Genomic DNA, 27301 nt, shown 5'->3' with positions numbered 1-27301 from the left:
CTATTGGATTTATTTTGACAAAATTTAAATTATCTGAACTTAATTGTATTTGAACTATAGAACTTATTTAATCTGAAAAAAACTTATTTGTGTGTGAAAATGTCAGGAATAAAAGCTTATTGTTGCTGAATTTATATTATCTGAATTTATCTAAACTTATTTTGTTTGAAATAAGTCAAAATAAATCGAACAGAGCCTAAATCTGATAATATATCAACCCAAATAATCTCATCTATATTTAAAAACTGAAACCATAGGTTAGAATGTGACATGTAACCATCTCTATTATATAAGCCAACTCCTGAGGGCTTTTAAGTAAATTAACTTTTCGTGTCCCCCATGTGATTTACAGAAATACCCTCAGCTCTTTCGCCATTACATTTTACGGTTATTCCTCAATCTCTCCAAAAATAAAGAAAATTAAAGAAACGGTCATGGCTTCCGAATCTCTCTCCTTCGTAACTCTCACTCCAAAAGCAGAACCAATTCTTCTGCTCTTCAATGGCTTTCGCCGCCTTAAACGTTCAACAAAACGTCCCCATTTGTCAATACTTAGTGCCGTTTTCTCTCTCATCTTCGATCTCAATCTCAGGTAATTCATATAATCAATTCAATTTTTTTCCATCAATGTTGTGGTTTCTTTGGATTTGATTCTGTATTTGCGACCCCGATTTTACAAACTAAGGATTTTAATTACTATTTTGTTTTCGTTTTGGCAATTTTCGTTACGAGGTTTTGCTTTTGATTAGGTTTTAGAAATCTGATTTGGATTCCTAATAGGTTTAAGAAATCTGATTCGGATTCCTTATAAGTTTTGCTTTTGTCTGTTTTCTAATGTATTAGCTTCAAATCAAACAATTGGAAGGTGAGAAGAAGAAGAAAAAGATGACGTCTGGGTTTTCCGGAGGTGGTGCAGGGACCGGCGGAGCGAGGGCGGGGATGGCGACTTTCCGACAATAACAACAATAATAACAGCAGCAACAATCGCTGTGAGTTTCGTTTGATTTAATTTTACCAATTTGTTTTTACTAATTTAATTTTACCAATTTGGGAATTTTTATTTTTATGGGATTTGACAGTTGGTTGGTTGAAATAGTAATTGCTTTAATGAAATTGAATAGTACTCCAATATAAGGTTAGATATTGGTATTGATTTTGGTTGAAATAGTTCCACTATTTGATGTTTGTATCAACCTCAATACCAAATTTCTTCATCAAATTGTCATACTGATTCACAATTGTGGAACATCTTCAGAACATTAATATTGCTTAAAATATGGAAGATCGTTTGATGCATCTAGATTAAAAATTGGTTCGTTAAATGGTGGATTCATTTTTTTATATTGCTTAGAATATTAAATAGTTTGATTGTAATATTTTCTGGATTGTAATAAAAAAAAACATTGGTGTAAGCATTCATGTTATGTCTAAAAAAATTCTCAAGTTGATGGATCGTTAGTCATTACTATATAAAACGAAACTGAATCCAATGATGTTTTTTTTACTAGCTGTGGGAAATAGATGTTCAATTGATAAATCTATGGAAAATTGCATAAAATGCTAAAGAAAATAAGATAGCTGAAAGGGTTTATAACATCTTTTTGAGTTACAGAGAAGCTTGATTCAGGATTAAGATTTGGATGTGGAAACTTCCAATTGGTTCTTATGCATGACCTGTATATTTGATTCTCTGATTTTGTCGTATAGAGTTTTGTGTACCTTGAAAATTCATTTCCCGACATGTTCTCATGCTGAAACAGTCACAAACGAAAAGTCCATGATTTTGTTTTTTCTTTGATTCTTTGTGTTAGATTCAACTAAAACCAGGTTGCCATAGATTCAACTAATATTTTTGTTCAACCTGCATCAAGAACTCAGGAAGCATGCATTAGGTTCTAGAATTCTGCATTTGAACATGGCTGTGTTGATCTCTTTGTCTGGAGTGTTTAAGAATTACCCTCACATCCCCCTATATTTCCTTGAACCGTTTTTGAATCCTGATTGATATCTTATTGACTATTGATTTTGGTCAATTGATCTTTCTCAGGTATTGTACAATGCTGTATTGGAAAATGCATGTAGTGAGCAAGGTGCTAGGATGTCTGCCATGGACAGCTCAAGCAAGAATGCTGGAGAAGTGCTTGATCGTCTCACACTTATAACAGGTTCAATTTCTCTCATTGCATAAAAATTCTGAGTGTTGTTTGTGGACTTGGGAAATTGAAAAAGCTATGTTGATGATGGGAGTGTAGGGTGAAGTTAAAAGAGCTGTTAGATTTGGATTTGATTGATTATCATCATAATGTTTGTACTTTGTACACAGATAAGTCGGATGCATGCCTAACCTGATTTTGTCTAGGTTCGGAAGTTCTTTCTGGGTTGTTGATGAAGAAATAATGGTTATTAAAAATATTTTCACGAGTATTGTATGTATCCCTTCTTTCTCTCTCCAATTATTCCAATTAATTGAGTTTATTTCCATTTTTGTTGAGAAATTGATGATTTGTTCTTTTTGGTTTTGTTATAGATGCAGCAATAAAAGTCAGATGTAATACTACTAAGTGCAGTTGGACAGGTATTTAAGTGCACTTAATTATATTGTTCAATTTTGTTATTACTGTTATTTAGATTTAACTTGAGCCTGCATCAGAAACTGATTTGATTTGAGCCTGCATCAGACACTGATTTGAGTTGAGCTTGATTTAGTAAGAGAGATTTTGATTTGTTGAATTTTTTTACTAAAATAGGAAGCAAGAGAGGGTGTGAAAGAGCGTAGACCAAAAGCTTATAGAGATCAGAATCAGGGTGGGCATTCGACGGTGCAGGGTTCGAGGACTGAGTGACGGCAAGGTGGAGTCTGGATCAGAAAGAAGGGTCAGGTTAGTATTATTGACTGTATTTTGCCGTTCAATTTCCCAATTTCAAATTTTAATGGATGATTAATGGTTGTGAATATATGTGGTTAAGTAAATAATAATAACTCAATTGGTTTAATTTATTTATATGAATGCTTGAATATAGACAGAAAAGGGTTTACTACTTCACATTAGAATTCTTATATAATAGAGATGTTTCTACATTATAATCCATCTTATTTAGATCACAAAACGAATCTGAATTAGCAGATCATACAGTCTCTTTCTTTTCTTCTTCATCCAAAGCTGATTGGGTTTCATTAAGCAATGGGGATATAATGGTACACAAGCAACTACTTTTGATGGAAATATCAGCTAGGCTATGCAACTACTTTTGATGGAAATATCAGCTAGGCATTGTTTCATGACAAGATAGAGGGTTTAGTTGTTATATCAAGAACCGTACTTCATACATGCAGTTTCTGAAATTAAGCCCTGAAAGACTAGAACTGCAAGGCCAAGGGTATGAATTTTGAACCTCATGAATAAGACAATGATCCTTGAATAACGTATGGAGATATAATTTTAACCTAAAAAACATTATGGAGATATAACTTTAACCACAAAACCATATGGAGATATAACAACATGCGTTTGAAACTAAGATGAAACCAAAGGCTAACCTATTGCAGCAGCTCTCGGTCAAGGTCTGGAAACTGGGCAGAGCGATATAGGACCTACACCTTCTATAGATTGATCATTAAATGTTTTAGGTTTAATCGTGGACAATGAAAGATTGGTCAAACTCACAGTTATGAACCTTAAGTACAAAGATTTTGTTTCAATTAGAATAATCAGGTGTAATTTTGCAAATTTCGATGTTCTACCTAAACAGGAAGAGCTACCTTGAAATCTCCTGTCAAATGCAGCCCAAGAATTCCGTTGGGAAGCTAAAGAAAAATTTGGAAGCTTAATTTAACAAAAGGAAACTTGCAACCAGGAAAATAGCTCCCTTAACAGAATACCAGTTTGGCTAGGGGTTTAAATCAAGATCTAAAGGAAACTTGCATATGTTATTTTTCCATATTTCTTAATTTGTTGGATTTTTATGATGGAAATTGTGAATTATTTTAGGTTATTGATTTTTTGGTGGTTGATTGTAAATGATTGAATATAGGTATGTGGCACAAGGATTTTTTTTCCAACCTCATCATCTGATTGATGCATTGGAGACTGTAATTAGCGAAGATAAAGGGAAGCAAGTTCTTAGTGAAGGCCCTTTTAGCGAAGTTCTTAGGTCTACCCAGATGATTTTTCCTCTTTTTTGCCTCATTTTTTTGTACTTTGTTTTGATGGTTGATGTAATAAGTTTCCTGATCAATAATTGTATCATTTGGTATTGTACAAAGTTTTAAGAAGATCTACTTTGTGTAGTATGAGTATGTTATATTATGCAGGTGGAACCATTGAGTTCTCAATTTTTGGAGTGAAATTAATTTAATTGAGTTTTTATATAATCCAATTTTGAGTAGTAGTAATACAATTTTGAGTTTTTATATAATCCCGCACGCATCGCGTGCATATAAGACTAGTATGTTATAATGTGACATGTGTCTTCACATCACAATCTTCTCTTTATAAAAAAAAAGACAAAATCAAATGCATCATTATTAATGTACATGTGTTTGTGTTTAAAGAGGGAAAACTCAAAAGACTTCCCCTCCAGAAAAAAAAAAAAAAAACTGAAAAAACTAAAAGACATTCATACAAATAAATAATCATAATTTAATGAGCTAAGTTAAATTGTTATTAATATTTCATAACAATAACATTAATAAGCATTAGTTCTTACTAAATAGAAGGCATAAGAAGCTAAACATCTTGCCAGGATGAGCCATCAACTTCCCATCTTCAATGCACTTATCATAAATAAATTGACTAACCACCATTTTCGTTACATCACTTGCACAATCAACTATATATAATCATACATTTTCAGAGGTAATGTGTGTTTTACTTTATGTGTCTATTTTTTTTCTATGGTTAAATAACAATTTTTGTTAATTTATTATGATTATTTTAATAACTGTTTGTTTTTATAGACATTATATTATATGTTATATTATCATCACCTTTGATTGATTGTTCTAACTAAATGTTGTTAGATTAACTTAGTAATAACCTTAACACATACATAATGAGATTTTATTTATTTATTTATTTATTTATAACTTATATTAAGTAAAAATTTATGAATACACATAAATAATCTAAAATTTAATAATATCTAAGTTATTGTATGTCGATCAATGTAACTATGTAAGTTCTTATAAAACTTTACAAAATGCTCCCGTGCATTGCACAGGTCAAAATGCTAGTTTAGAATAAATTGCGTTACATTATCTTTTGCACAAACAAACCAGATAAAGCAAATACATATTCCAAATACGGAGTGATTTAGGACAGACAACCCCATTAAAACAAATTAAAGATGCAATAGGAGTACCTCCACATTATATTGAAGGAATTGGATACAATTTATCAGCAATCACACTTATTTAAATGCACAATGTTATGCATAGAAAATGTAATATACGGGTCAACGTGAATAATTAGTTAGCCTAATTTACGCCAATTAAGACTAACGTAATATATTTACAAACTAGGAGAATATATTTGCATATATTCTAACAACATTTTAAAAGTATTATACACTATTACAAACACTAAGGTCTTTAAAGACCAATTCACCTATAACAAAAACGCACAGGAAATACATATACTTCAAAAGGGCAGCAAGCTCTTCTCGATTGAACCCTTAATTGTTGATGCAGTCTAGTTTACACAGTCTCATGGTGCCAAGACTACTTATCCTTGTGATTGCGTTATAGAAGATGACATTGTTGGGCTGAAAACCACTAGGAGGTCCCTTTGAAAACTTGTAAAACTTAGGGGAAAAGAGAAAAAGAGGACGAAAAACAATGTTATGGGGCAGGTGGGCAAACCTTGTGCATTGCACACAAGCGCCTAGAATAGACTCGTTTAGCATGCTATGAAACCCCAAAACATGTGGAGGAGCGCTCAGATAATTGATTTTGAAAGCGTTAAGATCACGTCTCAACGCTAACCTAAAATGAAGATTAACGAAGGTTAACCTCCACAACCCCAACCCAAGAACACCCCAACCCCAAAGACACCGAAACTGCCTATTAACTAAAACTCTTTCCTTAATCAAACAACTTAGACACCAATCCCCAAGCATACTTTCCAAAGGAGATTACATTCCCCCACACACACACTCCACAACTGCCTAAAACTACTTCATCACATGGGAAATAAACAACACTTAATATTTCCCCAAGGTTGCCTAACAAACCCAAACTGCGAGCGCGCACACACAGTGCTTGCACCAACTCCAAATTGGAAAAACCCACATGGATTTTTCAATAAACAACCAAAACTCCAATGGAACTTCCATTACAACAATCTCATAAGGGTGAAAACAACCAACAACAAGAAGAAACCAAAATAACACTACCCAAAACAATATATATTCATGCGGAAAAACCATACAACCAGAAATCCAAATTAATTGCCACATTGTCAATTAGCATAATTTAGGGTACATACAATGTGATGCGTGCCTTCCCTAGCTGCTCCCGAACCAAACAAGAACAAGTCTTTAGACCTCCAAGTGTTTCCCCTCCGTAGGTCCACATCACGTTCGGATCCGCCTTAGGTTCAACCAACTAGGATATTTACTAAGGTTTTATGCACTTGGGTTAGGGTATTAATTATGTTCTCCCTTGAACACCATCTATGTAAAGTATATTGTATGGGTTGTATAAATTGTGAACACTAATCGCATATTTATAGAGTAGGAAATAGAGACTTAGAGTTCTACTAGGAAACCAATTACTAATCCTATCAGGATTACAATTAATAAGAATTATAGGATTAATAAAACAACTAGTGTTTGGAAATGAATCTCCAAAAGGACACTATTTCGAGCAAAAAAACATTATGTTCTCAAAAATCCGTGGTAGAAACAATAATACCATTGTGTTTCATTTGAATAAATCATAATGAAACATATATATATATATATATATATATATATATATATATATATATATATATATATATATAATTGAAAAAGTATTCTGAAATTATTTTTCAATAGCTTTGACGAATTTGGTTTAGTTTGGCGGTAGTTGAGCATTTTGTTTTAGAAATTATAGGAAAATTCTTCACGATTCATCATTGATCGAATCAAGTACCAATTGACTTCCATCAATCCAATTTAGATATACCATATCTTATGGAGCTCGATCGTGAAATTACAACACACAATCATTGATGATCATTCTTGACTTAAGTAATCATCAACATGATCTAACCAAGATCTTTATGATTTCTTTCCAAGTGGATTTTATACTTCTGAATCTTTGAACTAGCCAAACAGATTCAAATTTATATCACATTGAGTAAATAAACCTATGTTCACTCTAATTCAGGTGAAATAATAAAGTCATAAAATCTCTCTTTAGCTTTAAAATCTATTGTCTAGGTGTTCTAGCAATAGTTCATATCTTATGTTACTTTCAACAAGTAAGACTGGCTTGTCTTGAATTGATCTAGAAATCAATCTACTTTCAAAAGTCCATCAAAATAGAGCTTTTGAATGTTAACTTGTTGACATGGTCTAAGCAACAATGCTAAAGGTTTGTGGAACTCAAATCAAGAGATTGATGTGAACCTAGTAAAGTTCTTATTGTTAAATAGTTGTTTGTTTTAATCAAGCATACATGACTCAACCCGTAACTGACCATTTTATTCAAATAAACAAACAAAAATTGTTTTTGTTTCTCTTGAATGTGAGTCTTTCTGTGTTTGAAGCATAAATTTAGGTATGCTGATTATGGAACAAAATAGCCATTAAGTTCCAGCCTTGAAAGGACTTAAAACAAACTAGATGACCCTACAACTAATGTAGCAATGCCATGCTTCATTTCCCATTTGTAGGTCATTTGTGTATCCTAGCTTCCATCATTTGAGCTATTACTGAAGTAAGAACCTCAAGCGGTATATGATACCAAGGAAGTTTGATTGCTAGGTCACTTCTCTTTAAACATTAACTTATAGGTAGAAAAGGAATTATAAATTCTTTTTCACTTGTTCCTTGTTTTCTTATTTCTTGTACCCTTTCTTATGGTCTTAAGAATTGACTTCTCTAGTGTTGACTTTTATACTTTGTTAGACATGTCCAATGTCGCTCCAAAAAAGGTCTTACCATTTTATTTATGTTGAATATTTTGCTTCAACTAGATGATCTTACAGAAGCTTCTAAAGTTCTGTAAGCAACAATCTATTCGAATATTTAAGGACTAGACTCATTCGAGAATTAAATGGACAAAGATATTAAGTTGTTAACCATTGGTAAAGCTGAGCGTTCAAACTCAATGCTTTATGATCTCGAAACTACATTGTATTTTGAATTCACAAACACCAATCAGTTTGCCATTCGACTTTGATACTCGAAATCAACCATAAAAATCACTAAAAGAAACGTACATTTTAAATTTCTCACTTTCTCTCATTTTCGTGAATCGTTCTTGGATTCACTACCAATCGAGGAAATTTACTATTACCTTTCTAAAAGGATTTACTGCAGTGCAAGATATTTAATTATAAACAATAATTAAAATATACATTGAAGCATGCAAAGTCTAAACATTTATCATGAGTAATAACTTGAAAATTAAAGCAATCATGCAATTTAAAAAAGTCATTGACATTTTATTCGAAAAACTTAGTTCCGTCTGGTGTGAATAAAATGAATCCAAGACCCCAAAATCATAGAAAAATTAAGCACGATTTGACTTAATTCTAAAATATTTTAGGTAAGCAAATCCGTTGCTAATAGTCTAGAAAGTACTCTTGGTTGATAGGTACGTCTAAGAACTTATTAGGTAAACCTATCCCATTTTCCACGACATAAAAGGACTCCTTACTTATATCGTTGAGTTCAACCAAAATCAACTTGTACTCACAACCAATATGATACGAGTTTAAAAACTCGTTGTATAAACAAGGATAGTTGATTAACAAGCTAGACCTTTAACTCGTTGATCGTGAATGCAAGACAAGACCTATTGACTCACAATCAGTTCTTTGAATAGGAAACACGTCCAAAACAAAGAAAAAAAGCTGAATTATAAACTATAATTCGAAATGTAACAAACAAGTGTTTTAATCATCCAGTTGGTTGTTTATTCCAATCAAGAAGCTGACTATAAATAGCCAAAAACCAACAGCTACAAGAGCTTTAAACGGCTAATTAAGAGCCATTTAAGAGCCTTTAAAACTGGCAGTTACAAGCTCTAAAGCCTCCTAATCCATTCACTAAATTGGAGGTTACAAAGGCTTAAAACTCTCCTTACAAACAGCAATAATCAAAGCTAAGTAATGACTGAATTTAAATTGGGGATTTAAACAAATATCCCTTTATTAAACCGACTTTAACCAAAGCAATTAAAAATAATAAGTGCGTACAATCTGTTTAAACAAGCGGACCAATGTGATTAAACGGACCAGTTTGATTAACGTACCACCTTGATAATAAGGACCATATAACGAGCTCACTCAATCCAAGTCACCATGCACACAAAATGAGCCATTGAACCCAAATCAGTTTTGGTTCCAATTGCTAGCATAAGACTATCACTTTCATCCATAACCGTATCATCCCCTCCCCCTTTAAAAGGAATTGACCTCAATTCAGCAAGGCCATCATCATCAAGATAAGGTGAAAGATCACCTACATTGAAAGTAGCATGGACACCATAGTCTCCCGGAAGCTCAATCTTGTAAGCATTATCATTCACACGTGCAACCACCTTGTAAGGACCTTCAGCCCTAGGCATAAGCTTGTTCTTGCGTTTGCTTGGAAAACGCTCTTTCCTTAAATGAACCCAAACCAAATCACCTTCTTCAAACAACCTCGGTTTGAAAATCCATGGATACATCTTCCACCACGACCATAATAGCATCCTTACCTCTTTGAGTACGAGGGAAAGCCACTATAAAATCCATGGATACATCTTCCCAAGGGCGAACTGGAACCGGCAAAGGTGAGTATAAACCGGGTTTGAAAGAACTCTTGGCCATATGACAAGTCACACATTTATTCACAATGTTCGTTACATCACCTAACATTTTAGGCCAAAAGAAATGTTCTCTCAATATTTCCAAGGTCTTGGCTATGCCAAAGTGACCAGCCAATCCTCCACCATGAGCCTCACGCACTAGTAACTCACGAATTGAATGCTTAGGAATACAAAGGCGATTACCTTTGAAAAGAAACCCATCTTGCAACATGTACTCCCCCATAAGCACCAACTGCACATTTCTCGAATGCAACTCCAAAATCACCATCATCATGATAATAATCTTTTAAGGTTTCAAACCCCAACAAACGAACATCAAGTGTAGCAAGCAAAGTGTACCTTCGTGATAATGCATCAGCCACCACATTGCTTTTACCATCTTTGTATTTCGAAGAAAATGAAAGGAATGCAAGAACTCAACCCATTTAGCATGCCTTGGGCTCAATTTTTGTTGCCCATTAATATACTTCAAAGATTCATGATCAGAATGCAAAACAAAGTGGCTAGAACGCAAATAATGACTCCAATGATCCAAAGCTCTAACAATGGCATAGAACTCTTTATCATAAGTGCAATAATTCAAACGAGCACCCCCTAACTTTTCCGAAAAATAAGCTATGGGACGCTTACCTTGGATCAAAACAGCACCAATCCCCACTCCATTAGCATCACACTCGACCTCAAAAGGTTGAGAGAAATCTGGCAGCGCCAAAATAGGAGCAGCACACAAACGCTCTTTAATCACATCAAACGCCTTTTGAGCGTCCTCTCCCCATACAAAAGCCCCTTTCTTCAAGGAACTAGTGATAGGACTAGTAATAGTACTGAAATCACGAATGAAACGTCTATAAAATGAAGCAAGACCATGAAATGAACGCACCTCACTTATAGTTTTAGGATTAGGCCACGATTTGATAGCCTCGATCTTGGACTGATCCACGGACACTCCATCTTTCGAAACCACATAGCCCAAGAATACAACATTGTCAACAAGGAATGAACACTTCTCTAGCTTCCCATAGAGTCTTTGAGCTCTAAGTGTTTCAAAAACATCCCTCAAATGAATCAGATGCTCCTCTTCGTTCCTACTATACACCAAGATGTCATCAAGATATACCACAACGAATCTGCCCAAAAATGATTTAAGCACTTCGTTCATTAGCCTCATAAACGTACTAGGAGCATTAGTGAGACCAAATGGCATGACGGTCCACTCATACAAACCATGTTTTGTCTTGAAAGCCGTTTTCCACTCATCTCCTTCACGCATCCGAATCTGATGATAACCACTTCGCAAATCAATTTTTGAGAACAACTTCGAACCATGGAGCTGATCTAACATATCATCAAGTCTCGGAATTGGAAAACGATACTTGATGGTAATGTTATTCACAGCCCTACTATGAACACACATTCTCCATGTTCCATCTTTCTTAGGCACAAGCAACACCGGAACAACACACGGACTCAAGCTTTCTCTAACATAGCCTCGATTCACAAGTTCATCAATTTGCTTTTGTAATTCCTTTGTTTCCTCCGGATTGCAACGATAGGCAGCCTTATTAGGCAAAGAAGTTCCCGGAATAAGATCAATTTGATGTTCAATACCACGAATAGGGGGCAAACCTGGTGGTAATTCATCCGGAAATACATCCTTGAACTCAAACAGCAATTCGGCAATGGGACAGCCTTCTTTCCAATGTTGGCCTTTAATTGGACTCTTCTTAGCCACGAGAAAATACACCAACTCTCCACGATCAAGAGCTTGCTCAATTTCTCGTTCACTAGCCAACATGGTGAGATTCGGCTTTTTCTTTTGTTTCACACTCATGGATCGAACCGCTTGAGATGACAAGGCTTTAGCACAATTTTCTTGCCTTTGTCTCTCAATTCATACTCATTGCTTCTCCCTTTATGAATCACGTCCCTATCAAACTGCCAAGGACGACCCAACAAAATATGACAAGCATCCATAGGAATAACATCACAAAGAACTTCATCCACATACGAACCCATAGTCAAACCAACCCTTACTTGCTTCGACACTTTTACACTATTACCATCATCAAGCCAATGGAGTGCGTATGGCCTAGGATGGGCAGTAGTGATTAAGCCTAATTTTGACACCATTTCACTAGAAGCAGCATTGGTACAACTCCCCCCATCAACAATTACACTACACCACTTATCTTTCACTAGACATTTAGTATGAAACAACTGATCTCGTTGGTCTAGATCAGTAGGTGAAATTTGAGTTTGTAGCGCTCTAAGAACCAGATTTGTGTCATAAATTGGAGCCTCATACCCTTCCTCTTCCTCCTCATCACCACTCTCATCAAACACAAATACGTCCCCCAACCTCTTTTCCTCTTCCAACAACTCCTCACGACATTCAACAGCTTCTCTCAAGGTCACTACTCGTTTATTTGGACACGCATTTTGATAATGCCCAAACCCTTGACACTTAAAACAACGCACCTTGGACAGACTTGTTTCTTTGGTTGGGTTAGATAGTTTAGGGGCAGCCGTAGAATTACTTGAACCTACGGTACTAGGTGATGTGTTTGGTTTCAAGCTAGGTTCGGATTTAGCCCAAGATTTGGCTTTACCATCCATACTAGACCCTCCCCCATATTTTGCCTTCCCTTGATTTTCCAATTTTAAACAAAGTCCACAAAGAGTGTCAAAATCAGAATATGGGTAAAGGTCTACGGTATTGGCAATATTATAATTTAGACCCCTTAAAAATCTGGACAGTTTTTGTTCCTCAATTTCCTCAATTTCTCCCATTAAGGACAACTTTTCAAACTCATCAATATATTCAGCCACACTCATTTTTCCTTGCCTCAATTCGGCAATTTTACGATAAGTTGTTATTCTATGAGTTGTTGGCACATACCTTTTACGTAGCTTACGTTTCAAAGACTCCCAAGAGGTAATTTTCTCCTTCCCTTCACGTATTCTCTTGGATTTCAGTCCCTCGAACCACAATGAAGGCCCTCGTCCTAGCTTCAATATGGCATATTTGCAACGCTTCTCATCATCAATGTCCTTGAAATCGAACATTCTCTCTATTTTGCGCTCCCACTCCAAATAGGCTTCCGGATCTGTTCCACCAACAAATTCAGGAAGTTCGGTGACCTTGAATTCATCCATAGCCCGTAGATCACGCCTAGGAGGCCTACGATACCCCCCATCTCTAACGTTCTTCAAGGCTTCTTGGAGATGTTGTAGAAAGTCAGGATCATCAAAATCCATATTTCAGTTTGTAAGAATTACGAAAAGAGGCTGTTTTTTTTTTTTTTTTTTTTTTTTTTGGCGGATCACACGAACAGCAGCTCTGATACCACTAATGATACGAGTTTAAAAACTCGTTGTATAAACAAGGATAGTTGATTAACAAGCTAGACCTTTAACTCGTTGATCGTGAATGCAAGACAAGACCTATTGACTCACAATCAGTTCTTTGAATAGGAAACGCGTCCAAAACAAAGAAAAAAAAGCTGAATTATAAACTATAATTCGAAATGTAACAAACAAGTGTTTTAATCATCCAGTTGGTTGTTTATTCCAATCAAGAAGCTGACTATAAATAGCCAAAAACCAACAGCTACAAGAGCTTTAAACGGCTAATTAAGAGCCATTTAAGAGCCTTTAAAACTGGCAGTTACAAGCTCTAAAGCCTCCTAATTCAGTCACTAAATTGGAGGTTACAAAGGCTTAAAACTCTCCTTACAAACAGCAATAATCAAAGTTAAGTAATGACTGAATTTAAATTGGGGATTTAAACAAATATCCCTTTATTAAACCGACTTTAACCAAAGCAATTAAAAATAATAAGTGCGTACAATCTGTTTAAACAAGCGGACCAATGTGATTAAACGGACCAGTTTGATTAACGTACCACCTTGATAATAAGGACCATATAACGAGCTCACTCAATCCAAGTCACCATGCACACAAAATGAGCCATTGAACCCAAATCAGTTTTGGTTCCAATTGCTAGCATAAGACTATCACTTTCATCCATAACCGTATCAAATTATGTACTACGATCAGAAGTGACCCCTCGCTATGGCGGAAAACTATCACTAATTGATCGACAAATGTACTCATAACATTGTGTACCTTACCCCTTTAGAATCAATAATTCACACCTCGCTATGGCGGAAAACTATTACTATATTGATGTAAAGGTTATCCAAGTAAGTGTTATTTTGGAATGGCACCTTTTAACTCAATTTTAAAGTTTGGAACTTAGGGCTCTTACTATGTTGGTTTGATTTTAAGTGAACTAAAATCCTTAATCATGCAACATAATCAAGCTACAATCTCATGCATAATATCAAGACATATTTAAAGAATTAAATATCTTAAGCATGCATAAGATTTAAATGTGATCTAGTATGACACGACTTCATCTTGAAGCTTCAACTTCAAACTCCGTCTTTGAAAATGGATTGGAAACCCCGTCTTGAATTTCACCATGGGAGGCGCCATTTTCTTCAAATAGGAAATGCTATAATTAAACTAATTACAACTAATTGATAGTACGCAGACCATATTTAAATAAAAACTTTGGTGCATTAGACCAATTTTACATTCAAACCAATGGTACACAGACCATATTTACTATCCTATTTGGGCCATACTAGTCACTTTTCGCAACCTGCAAAATAGTACATTTAAAATATACCATTCATCCATTCATTTATCAATGAATGGCCCACTTAGCAAGTTAGTAGAAAAATATGCATCACATAAACATTTGCAGCAACTAATCAAAGTTCCAACAATCTAAAATTTATTCAACCTTATTAGTTCTAATCGAGTTGTTTTAACCTTAAAGGAATGTAGACCTAATCAAGAGTTCAATGACTAAAAGCTCCCACTAAAACCAAGAATTTACATGCTTTACTAATTTTAAACATAAAATTGTATTTCCTAGTCCAACTGGAAACTTACAAATTTAATTAAAATTTAAAGCTCACATAAAATAATTTTAAATCCATTAATTATTTTCCAGTTGAGTAGAATTAATAAATTATAATTTTACCAAGGTTTTAATTTTATTAAAATAATTAGCATAAAATAAATTATAATAATTAAATTAATCAAAATAAATTCCGAGAAAAATTAAAATTATGAAATTAAATTAATTAAAATCGTTGTTCAACGGAAAAATTAAAACAAAACGACCCAACAAACTAAGGCAAGGCCGTAGGCCAAAGCCCACGCCTCACCCAAGCCGTACAGCAGCAGCGCCCATGGGCCGCGTGCACGAGTGCAGCGCCCATGGCCTGCTCTGTCGATGGTCGTGTGGTGCATCGCAACGAGCAACACAACAACCAGCGTTGTGCTTGCTCCATGTGCGCTGGGCAGTGGGCTAGGCACAACGGCACGCGATCTCCCTTGCTCAGCGTGTTGCTCGCCCTGCCTCTTGCCTTGCGCTTGATGCTCGTCGCCTTTCTCAATCACTCGCATAGCACACACCGCAAAAGCCCTGTACCCGCGCGCGCATGCTCGTGCCTTGCTCGCTGCCTAGTACCGCATGGGCGATGATTTCCCTTGCTCGTCGTTGCATGCCCGCACCATGCAACACCCCTTAAGGGTAACACTTAGCTTCCATTGCTTCGTGCGTGCAAGATTGTGAACGATTCATAAAAATCAAAACTTTTATAATTAAATTTAACGACAAATTAATAATCCATATTAATTTCACTAAATTTAGGCGAAAATCAAAAATTTATAAATCAAATTAATTTCCTATTACATTATTTCTTAGGGATTAAAATCTAGGTCATAAAATTTTAAAATTTTTCAATTTTAACAAATTCCATGGTGGTTTTTAATCACATGATCCTAATTAAATTATCAATTAATTATGAAAATCAAAACAAATTCTAAATTATTTGAAATTCAACAAATTAATTATAATTACGAATTAGGTTGTATAATTAACAAAATTGGACCTTAAAATTGTTAAACATATACATTAGGTCAATCATAAATTCAAGATTTACATACAAGATTCGCAAATATTTAATTTTACATCATAAAAATTACAAATTTTGCATTCGAAAAACTAAAACCTCCGAAAAGTCATAGTTAGGCTTCGAATTTGGGAATTCTGGATTCGCCATCAAATCTAAGATTTTTGTCAAAATTTTAAAACGTCGTTTACATGCGAAATTCACTATAAAAACATAAGATTTCGACCATTATTGACAAAACTGCCGAAAATCCTGCGAACATATAACCAAATAATCGCACGAATTTGCAATTAATTACAATTACGAAATTAATCACCCCTTTAATTCGTCGCAAATTTATAAAATTTAATCCATTTTAACTATAATTGATAATGAAATTAATTAGAGGCTCGTGATACCAGTGTAAGGTTATGAACAATATAAACAATATATGTTCATGCGGAAAAACCATAAAGCCAAAAATCCAAATTAATTGCCACATTGTCAATTAGCATAATTTAGGGTACATACAATGTGATGCGTGCCTTCCCTAGCTGCTCCCGAACCAAACAAGAACAAGTCTTTAGAGCTCCAAGTGTTGCACCTCCGTAGAAAGTCCACATCACGTTCGGATCCGCCTTAGGTTCAACCAACTAGGATATTTACTAAGGTTTTATGCACTCGCGTTAGGGTATTAATTATGTTCTCCCTTGAACACCATCTATGTAAAGTATATTGTATGGGTTGTATAAATTGTGAACACTAATCACATATTTATAGAGTAGGAAATAGAGACTTAGAGTTCTACTAGGAAACCAATTACTAATCCTATCAGGATTACAATTAATTAGAATTATAAGATTAAGAAAACACCTAGTGTTTGAATCTAATCCTAATTATCTAATTCTAGTAGAAGTAGGAAAACTATACTTAAGGTCCAAGTTACTTGGCACCTAAGTAATCGTACAAGGCTTGGTGCACAGACGCTTGCCACCATCGCACTTACGAAGGCCCAAGCTGGCGCGCGCGCCTGGGCAGGCCCAAGCATCGCTCGCAGCTCGCCTTCAGCCCACTGCTTGCCGTTGCTTGTTGCTGGCCCTCGCACACATGCCGGCCCATCGCACACAGCCAGCGCCCAACTGGGCGCACGGTCCAGCGCTGGCGCTGGGCCTTTGTGCTTGGCGTTGGCGCTGGGCCTCGTGCCTTGCGCTGTGCGTTCAGCCTTTGCTCGTCGAGTGATGGGCCGACTCCCTTGCCGGCTTGTCGCTCGTCGTGCTTCCAATTCGTTTTCCGATTCCGAAATTTGTTTCCGTTTCGAACAAATATTTACATTTCCGTTAATATTTCCGATTCCAGTAATAATTTCCTATTTCCATAATATTTCAGATCCCGGTAATATTTCCGTTTCCGACAATATTTCCGATTCCGGCAATATTTCTATTTCCGATAATATTTTCCGATACGAACCATGTTTCTGTTTGCGGCAACATGTACGACTTGGATAATATTTATATTTTCGTCCTGAACCATATTTCCGTTTCCGGCAACATCTTCATTTCCGGAATATTCTTTACTTTGCCTTTTGACGATTTCAGCTCCCACTGGAATCGAGATCCGTCATTTCCGAATGATCATAAATAAAGTACTTAATGAATAATATATTCACTTAAATACTTGATCCGTTCCACGTAATATTTGTGTGACCCTACGAGTTCAGTCAAGAGTAAGTTGTGGATTAATATTATTAATTCCACTTGAACTGAAGCGGTCTCTAGCTAGGCATTCAGTTTACTTGATCTCACTGAATTATTAACTTGTTTAATTACTACTGAACCGTATTTATTATACTTAGTATTAAATGCATAAATGCAAACTTAGACCAAGGGCATTATTTCTTTCAGGAAGTGGTGTTCGTCTTGGTCTCCCGGGTCACATATTTACATCGAGAATTGAAGTATTCAAAGGTAACATTTTCAAGAAAAATCAGTCACTCTCTTGCCCCATAATAGCCGAATTTCATACTACCTTAAGGGCGATTCTAGTTGGTCAAGCTTAAGGCGGATCCGGACGTGCTGTGGACTATCTACAGAGGGACGACACTTAGAGTTCTAAAGACTTTTCTTGTTCGGTTCGGGCGCAGCTAGGGAGGGCACGCTACAAAGTGTATGCATCTGAATTATGCTAAATGATTATGTGTTAATAATATGTTTCCTGGCTTTATGGTTTTTCCGCATGATTTATGTTTATTCATATGTATCATAACCTAACAGTGGTATCACGAGCCTCTTATTATTTTCATGATACGAGTTTAAAAACTCGTTGTATAAACAAGGATAGTTGATTAACAAGCTAGACCTTTAACTCGTTGATCGTGAATGCAAGACAAGACCTATTGACTCACAATCAGTTCTTTGAATAGGAAACGCGTCCAAAACAAAGAAAAAGGCTGAATTATAAACTATAATTCGAAATGTAACAAACAAGTGTTTTAATCATCCAGTTGGTTGTTTAATCCAATCAAGAAGCTGACTATAAATAGCCAAAAACCAACAGCTACAAGAGCTTTAAACGGCTAATTAAGAGCCATTTAAGAGCCTTTAAAACTGGCAGTTACAAGCTCTAAAGCCTCCTAATTCAGTCACTAAATTGGAGGTTACAAAGGCTTAAAACTCTCCTTACAAACAGCAATAATCAAAGCTAAGTAATGACTGAATTTAAATTGGGGATTTAAACAAATATCCCTTTATTAAACCGACTTTAACCAAAGCAATTAAAAATAATAAGTGTGTACAATCTGTTTAAACAAGCGGACCAATGTGATTAAACAGACCAGTTTGATTAACGTACCACCTTGATAATAAGGACCATATAACGAGCTCACTCAATCCAAGTCACCATGCACACAAAATGAGCTATTGAACCCAAATCAGTTTTGGTTCCAATTGCTAGCATAAGACTATCACTTTCAACCATAACCGTATCATCCCCTCCCCCTTTAAAAGGAATTGACCTCAATTCAGCAAGGCCATCATCATCAAGATAAGGTGAAAGATCACCTACATTGAAAGTAGCATGGACACCATAGTCTCCCGGAAGCGCAATCTTGTAAGCATTATCATTCACACGTGCAACCACCTTGTAAGGACCTTCAGCCCTAGGCATAAGCTTGTTCTTGCGTTTCCTTGGAAAACGCTCTTTCCTTAAATGAACCCAAACCAAATCACCTTCTTCAAACAACCTCTGTTTGCGATTCTTATTTGATTTCTGTTTATAAGAGGCATTAATAGCTTCAATTCGCTCACGAACTTGTTGGTGCAGTTTCATCATAGACTTTAACTTAGCATCGGCATCCTTGTGAACCAACTCATCTTTTGGTAATGGAATTAAATCCAAGGGCAAGTAGGGATTAATCCCATATACTACCTCAAATGGAGAATGACCAGTAGCATAAGTAGGAGACCGATTATAAGCAAATTCAGCGTGAGCAAGCTTGACATCCCAATCCTTTTGCGTTTTACTTACCAACCCTCTCAATAGCGTTCCCAAGGTTCGATTTGTCACCTCTGTTTGCCCATCAGTTTGAGGGTGATGTGAAGTGCTAAACAACAACTTGGTTCCCACCTTTCTCCATAATGTATTCCAAAAGTAACTCAAGAACTTGGAATCTCGATCAGAAACAATAGTCTTTGGAATTCCATGCAAACGAACAATCTCCTTATAATACAAATCAGCCACATTACAAGCATCATCCGTTTTGTGACAAGCAACGAAGTGAGCCATTTTTGAAAATCTATCCACCACGACCATAATAGCATCCTTACCTCTTTGAGTACGAGGCAAAGCCACTATAAAATCCATGGATACATCTTCCCAAGGGCGAACTGGAACCGGCAAAGGTGAGTATAAACCGGGTTTGAAAGAACTCTTGGCCATATGACAAGTCACACATTTATTCACAATGTTCGTTACATCACCTAACATTTTAGGCCAAAAGAAATGTTCTCTCAAGATTTTCAAGGTCTTGGCTATGCCAAAGTGACCAGCCAATCCTCCACCATGAGCCTCACGCACTAGTAACTCACGAATTGAATGCTTAGGAATACAAAGGCGATTACCTTTGAAAAGAAACCCATCTTGCAACATGTACTCCCCCATAAGCACCAACTGCACATTTCTCGAATGCAACTCCAAAATCACCATCATCATGATAATAATCTTTTAAGGTCTCAAACCCCAACAAACGAACATCAAGTGTAGCAAGCAAAGTGTACCTTCGTGATAATGCATCAGCCACCACATTGCTTTTACCATCTTTGTATTTCGAAGAAAAATGAAAGGATTGCAAGAACTCAACCCATTTAGCATGCCTTGGGCTCAATTTTTGTTGCCCATTAATATACTTCAAAGATTCATGATCAGAATGCAAAACAAAGTGGCTAGAACGCAAATAATGACTCCAATGATCCAAAGCTCTAACAATGGCATAGAACTCTTTATCATAAGTGCAATAATTCAAACGAGCACCCCCTAACTTTTCCGAAAAATAAGCTATGGGACGCTTACCTTGGATCAAAACAGCACCAATCCCCGCTCCACTAGCATCACACTCGACCTCAAAAGGTTGAGAGAAATCTGGCAGCGCCAAAATAGGAGCAGCACACAAACGCTCTTTAATCACATCAAACGCCTTTTGAGCGTCCTCTCCCCATACAAAAGCACCTTTCTTCAAGCAACTAGTGATAGGACTAGTAATAGTACTGAAATCACGAATGAAACGTCTATAAAATGAAGCAAGACCATGAAATGAACGCACCTCACTTATAGTTTTAGGATTAGGCCACGATTTGATAGCCTCGATCTTGGACTGATCCAAGGACACTCCATCTTTCGAAACCACATAGCCCAAGAATACAACATTGTCAACAAGGAATGAACACTTCTCTAGCTTCCCATAGAGTCTTTGAGCTCTAAGTGTTTCAAAAACATCCCTCAAATCAATCAGATGCTCCTCTTCGTTCCTACAATACACCAAGATGTCATCAAGATATACCACAACGAATCTGCACAAAAATGATTTAAGCACTTCGTTCATTAGCCTCATAAACGTACTAGGAGCATTAGTGAGACCAAATGGCATGACGGTCCACTCATACAAACCATGTTTTGTCTTGAAAGCCGTTTTCCACTCATCTCCTTCACGCATCCGAATCTGATGATAAACCACTTCGCAAATCAATTTTTGAGAACAACTTCGAACCATGGAGCTCATCTAACATATCATCAAGTCTCGGAATTGGAAAACGATACTTGATGGTAATGTTATTCACAGCCCTACTATCAACACACATTCGCCATGTTCCATCTTTCTTAGGCACAAGCAACACCGGAACAGCACATGGACTCAAGCTTTCTCTAACATAGCCTCGATTCACAAGTTCATCAATTTGCTTTTGTAATTCCTTTGTTTCATCCGGATTGCAATGATAGGCAGCCTTATTAGGCAAAGAAGTTCCTGGAATAAGATCAATTTGATGTTCAATACCACGAATAGGGGGCAAACCTGGTGGTAATTCATCCGGAAATACATCCTTGAACTCAAACAGCAATTCGGCAATGGGACTGCCTTCTTTCCAATTTTGGCCTTCAATTGGACTCTCCTTAGCCACGAGCAAATACACCAACTCTCCATGATCAAGAGCTTGCTCAATTTCTCGTTCACTAGCCAACATGGTGAGATTCGGCTTTTTCTTTTGTTTCACACTCATGGATCGAACCGCTTGAGATGACATAGGCTTTAGCACAATTTTCTTGCCTTTGTCTCTCAATTCATACTCATTGCTTCTCCCTTTATGAATCACGTCCCTATCAAACTGCCAAGGACGACCCAACAAAATATGACAAGCATCCATAGGAATAACATCACAAAGAACTTCATCCACATACGAACCCATAGTCAAACCAACCCTTACTTGCTTCGACACTTTTACACTATTACCATCATCAAGCCAATGGAATGCGTATGGCCTAGGATGGGCAGTAGTGATTAAGCCTAATTTTGACACCATTTCACTAGAAGCAGCATTGGTACAACTCTCCCCATCAACAATTACACTACACCACTTATCTTTCACTAGACATTTAGTATGAAACAACTGATCTCGTTGGTCTAGATCAGTAGGTGAAATTTGAGTTTGTAGCGCTCTAAGAACCAGATTTGTGTCATAAATTAGAGCCTCATACCCTTCCTCTTCCTCCTCATCACCACTCTCATCAAACACAAATACGTCCCCCAACCTCTTTTCCTCTTCAAACAACTCCTCACGACATTCAACAACTTCTCTCAAGGTCACTACTCGTTTATTTGGACACGCATTTTGATAATGCCCAAACCCTTGGCACTTAAAACAACGCACCTTGGACAGACTTGTTTCTTTGGTTGGGTTAGATAGTTTAGGGGCAGCCGTAGAATTACTTGAACCTACGGTACTAGGTGATGTGTTTTGTTTCAAGCTAGGTTCGGATTTAGCCCAAGACCCACCATCCATACTAGACCCTCCCCCATATTTTGCCTTCCCTTGATTTTCCAATTTTAAACAAAGTCCACAAAGAGTGTCAAAATCAGAATATGGATAAAGGTCTACGGTATTGACAATATTATAATTTAGACCCCTTAAAAATTTGGACAGTTTTTGTTCCTCAATTTCCTCAATTTCTCCCTTAAGGACCACTTTTCAAACTCATCAATATATTCAGCCACACTCATTTTTCCTTGCCTCAATTCAGCAATTTTACGATAAGTTGTTATTCTATGAGTTGTTGGCACATACCTTTTACGTAGCTTACGTTTCAAAGACTCCCAAGAGGTAATTTTCTCCTTCCCTTCACGTATTCTCTTGGATTTCAGTCCCTCGAGCCACAATGAAGCCCCTCGTCCTAGCTTCAATATGGCATATTTGCAACGCTTCTCATCATCAATGTCCTTGAAATCGAACATTCTCTCTATTTTGCGCTCCCACTCCAAAAAGGCTTCCGGATCTGTTCCACCAACAAATTCAGGAAGTTCGGTGACTTTGAATTCATCCATAGCTCGTAGATCACGCCTAGGAGGCCTACGATACCCCCCATCTCTAACGTTCTTCAAGGCTTCTTGGAGATGTTGTAGAAAGTCAGGATCATCAAAATCCATATTTCAGTTTGTAAGAATTACGAACAGCAACTCTTTTTTTTTTTTCTTTTTTTTTTTTTTTTTCTCTTTTAGGCGGATCACACGAACAGCAGCTCTGATACCACTAATGATACGAGTTTAAAAACTCGTTGTATAAACAAGGATAGTTGATTAACAAGCTAGACCTTTAACTCGTTGATCGTGAATGCAAGACAAGACCTATTGACTCACAATCAGTTCTTTGAATAGGAAACGCGTGTTATAAACTATAAACTATAATTCGAAATGTAACAAACAAGTGTTTTAATCATCCAGTTGGTTGTTTATTCCAATCAAGAAGCTGACTATAAATAGCTAAAAACCAACAGCTACAAGAGCTTTAAACGGCTAATTAAGAGCCATTTAAGAGCCTTTAAAACTGGCAGTTACAAGCTCTAAAGCCTCCTAATTCAGTCACTAAATTGGAGGTTACAAAGGCTTAAAACTCTCCTTACAAACAGCAATAATCAAAGCTAAGTAATGACTGAATTTAAATTGGGGATTTAAACAAATATCCCTTTATTAAACCGACTTTAACCAAAGCAATTAAAAATAAATATATAATTAACGTATATTTATTTTATTTACGTTTTAAATATTTTAACGATTTATGAAATTAAAAGTAATTTTAGAATTTTACGTTGAAACGAATTCGAATTACGAAAACACGTTCGATTGAATTTGGATAAACAATCCTAACTATTTTTGGATTCAAACAACATCAATTCCAATCCTAGCCCAAGTTTGCAAAGCCCGATAAAGAAACCCAAACAAAATTACCCATACCTCCACTCTCCTTCACTTTCACGTAAAAACAAAAAGAAACAAAACCCTCCTTCTCTCCTACAGCAACCACGTGAACCATCAAACCCTCAAGCCTTGTTGTCGTCCTCGCCGCCGCCACCACCGCTGGCGTTTCCCCTCCGTCGTCCGCCTGTTCCGTCGGTACTTTCTCTCCTCCTCTTACCTCTTATTCTTCTTCCTTTCTCTCTCTTTCTTTTTCTTCATTAATCAATGGCTCTGTTTTGATTGCATATGTTGCTCGACCACCACCACCTAGAGCACACAACCACCACCACCGGGTCGCTGCTGGTGCGCCACTCCTTGTCGCGCCGCCTTGCTGCACGTACGTCAACCACCACTGCCGCCCTACCGGTCAGCGCTCTTCCTCTCCTCTTTTCTTGGATTCCCATTCGCGCACCACCACTACAAACACGCGCAGCCACCGTTGCTGCCACCGCCGGCCACCTTGCGTCAGCCGACTATCTGCCTTGCTGCCGCCGTCCCTGACCGCCGGCCAGCCTCCTTGTTCTCACTTTTGGTTATTTCTTAAACCCTAAGTTATTTAAATCTTTTAATTAAGTTCATTAATTTGAAATTATATTTCTTGAAATTAAATTATTAATCTTTATAGTTAAATTATAATTTTCAGATTTGGTGTTGATGTTATTAATTAATTATTTTCAGTTTTGGTTGATTAATATATAAGTTAGGGTTTTAATTAGTTTAGTGATTTAATTCATATTTATTGAATTTAAATTATAAGTTATTATGATTAAATTATATTTTCAGATTATGTATTATGTTTAAATAATAAATCTAATTTTCAGATTATGCGATTGCATCGAAATAATGAATTTTAATTATTAAAGCATGAATTTTTAAGGTTTTAATAGTTTTAAAATCATGGTATGATGTTTATGAATTATTAAGGTTATCGTTTTTATGATTTTAAGCATATTAATTATGGTTTGGCGAAGTTTTAAACTATTTTATATTGCTGGCATTTTAAAAAGAGATGCTTTATTGGAGTTTATGATAATTGGTGATCATTAGTGTAGTAATCACTATGTTAGGAGGCTTAGTAGCTAAGTGTTGTCATTGGGGAACGTTCTAAATATGTTTAGGATGTTTTTAGAGCACGTTAGTGTTGCTGTAAATTATTAGAAATTGATTGGGGAATTTTATTGATTGTTTTTAGGCGGAGAATTCTTTGTGGGCGACTTTTGAATTCGTTAAAGTGGCCTATCAGTTTGTTTACACAAGGTACGTACATACCGTGTGCTTGGATGTGTGTTGTATTGAGAATATGATGAATATATTTATGAACTTGTTTATGTTGGAATTTCATGTTCAATGTCGTTGAATTAATGCGTTGAGCATAGAACTTTATTTATAAGAATTGAATCATGTTGGCATGGAATATTGATGCAAGCATGTTGGTTTTGTGGAACTTTATATTATTTAATATTGGTTTAGATCTTTATTGATCGTTGTTCCTCTTTAGATTTTCACTACTTTATAAGGGCCGAGGACCTTGTTTGGTAGTTGAACCTTATACCTAATAAAGGTTTTTAAATATGGATAAAGGAAGGATTAAAATAGTTGGAATTGTCTCTTGGTTGAATGTTGTGATCACTGGTTTAATTCAAAGATAAAAGAAGTTGTGTTTACTTGTTGAATATAATAATTATGTTTGATGAGTCATAACCAAGTATTAAAAGTTAAGTCATGTAAAGTGAAAATGAGTAGCAATAGCTTTAGACTGTGCACGTCTAAAGTGACGGACAATCGGGAGTTGGGGTCATGGGTAGCCTATGGCTTTTTCTGGGGCCGGATTGATCACCGGTTCTATTTTTATTTAAAAGTCCCTCGATATCGCAGGTCATTGGGGTTTACGGAGTCGCGCCCGTACGTCGTCTTCCTTAGTGAAGAAGAAGAAGTTTCTAGTAGACAACTCAGTCCATTGACTATTTCAATTAAAATAATGTTAATGATACAAATGTCTAGTTCAGTCAAATATAGTCTTCAAGTCAATATATCTTGATTATCCTTGCTTATGTTTTATTTAGTACCATGTTAGGATTGTTCGTTTAATAGAATCATGTTAGGATTATTATTGATTTAGTATGTAGTACTCAGCTTTGCTGATTACGTGCTTTTGCTTGTGCATGTTGATCATGGCTATGCCTTATTGATCCTGTGATGACCCAATCTTCGGTGAGCAGTCTCTAAGGATCAATAAGCATTGTCCATCTGCAGGTTTGAAGATGTTGCATCATTGGGATCGGGAATAGAGAGCTTGTATTTAGTTTTGATTTGCTAAGTTAACTTGGGTTTGTTAATTGGGACTTTAAACTTGTCGTACTATTTATATTTCCTTATTTTCGTTGGATGATTTTTGGGATTAAACCTGTAATCGATTATTTATAAACCTAGAGTTAGTCTTATGTTTTCCGCTGCAAAATTCTGAATAAGCCGTTACGTTTTCACACGGGCGATAATGCCTTGATAATTCTCTACGTTTTATATTAAAATGTTGTTTTAGAAAAGAGAGAATTGTCGGGGTGTTACAAAGTGGTATCTAGAAGCTAAGGTTTTATTTTAATAAATTTTTAGGCGCCTAACTATCTAGTTATTTAAAATAAATTTCTTAAAAATCGAGCTTCTACGTATTATAGTGTTCAAAAATTGGTACTTTTTTGGGGGGGGCCCATTTCCTTTTATCTTGTTTGAAAGTATACGATATTCCTTATTTACGTTCGAAATCAAATTATTTTTCCAAGTTAAAGTGATACTTTCGACATTTTTATTTTTCTTATTATTTATTATTCAAACAAATACATAAAAATAATATGAATACATTGTTTTTTAAAAAAAAAGGAGTCCAAATTTTTTTTAAGTTGTTTCAAGAGTTAGAATTCGTTAATTAGGAAATATAAATCTTTTCGAATTAATAACTTTATTCTCGAATTTATTCGCTACGCATTTTCTTAACTTATTTCACTTTATTTATTTTATATTTTATTTATGTTATTATTCTATGTTATAATTTTATTATATTTTCGTTCTTTTATTTCGTTATATAAATGATTCTATGCTTTAGTTTATGAGAGATGGGTAGTATAAGAAAGGCATATACGATAGAATTATATGTGCATTAGTAGCTAATCAATGATAAGAAATTGATTGTTATGTATGTGCATGTGCTAATTGTTTAAGTGTTACATTTACATGTGCATAAAGAATTGTTTGATTCCACATAACTTATTGATTATTGAACCTTGTTTATGTTTTGGCTGGAAAATCGTTAGTGAGACC

General features: G+C 35.9%; 2 protein-coding genes across 2 annotated transcripts; one reads left to right on the top strand and one right to left on the bottom strand.

The window, feature by feature from the left end:
• The first annotated feature begins 434 nt into the window (after positions 1-434).
• LOC110774962 (uncharacterized) lies at positions 435-2188 on the top strand. Its single transcript, XM_021979561.2, has 3 exons — positions 435-592; positions 844-865; positions 2048-2188. The coding sequence occupies exons 1-3, from the start codon at positions 435-437 to the stop codon at positions 2186-2188; spliced, it is 321 nt and encodes a 106-aa protein (XP_021835253.2).
• A 1206-nt stretch (positions 2189-3394) lies between these two features.
• On the bottom strand, positions 3395-22397 carry LOC130467289 (uncharacterized; the record flags this gene model as incomplete). Its single annotated transcript, XM_056835760.1, has 7 exons — positions 3395-3445; positions 18973-19037; positions 19095-19234; positions 19361-20130; positions 20264-20898; positions 21347-21590; positions 21855-22397. Coding segments are annotated over 7 exons (2448 nt in total), but the record flags the coding sequence as incomplete, so codon positions are not given.
• Positions 22398-27301: the final 4904 nt, after the last annotated feature.

This window comes from Spinacia oleracea, chromosome 2, assembly GCF_020520425.1.
Source record: "Spinacia oleracea cultivar Varoflay chromosome 2, BTI_SOV_V1, whole genome shotgun sequence".
Lineage (NCBI taxonomy): Eukaryota > Viridiplantae > Streptophyta > Magnoliopsida > Caryophyllales > Amaranthaceae > Spinacia > Spinacia oleracea.
This window is presented reverse-complemented; position numbering and strand designations above follow the sequence as displayed.

Excerpts from the sequence above, each read along its gene's own strand:
- LOC110774962 (XM_021979561.2), top strand. The coding sequence starts at position 435 with ATGGCTTCCGAATCTCTCTCCTTCGTAACTCTCACTCCAAAAGCAGAA. Across the intron at positions 593-843 it reads ATCTTCGATCTCAATCTCAG|CTTCAAATCAAACAATTGGA; the intron begins GTAATTCATATA and ends CTAATGTATTAG. Across the intron at positions 866-2,047 it reads TCAAATCAAACAATTGGAAG|GTATTGTACAATGCTGTATT; the intron begins GTGAGAAGAAGA and ends GATCTTTCTCAG.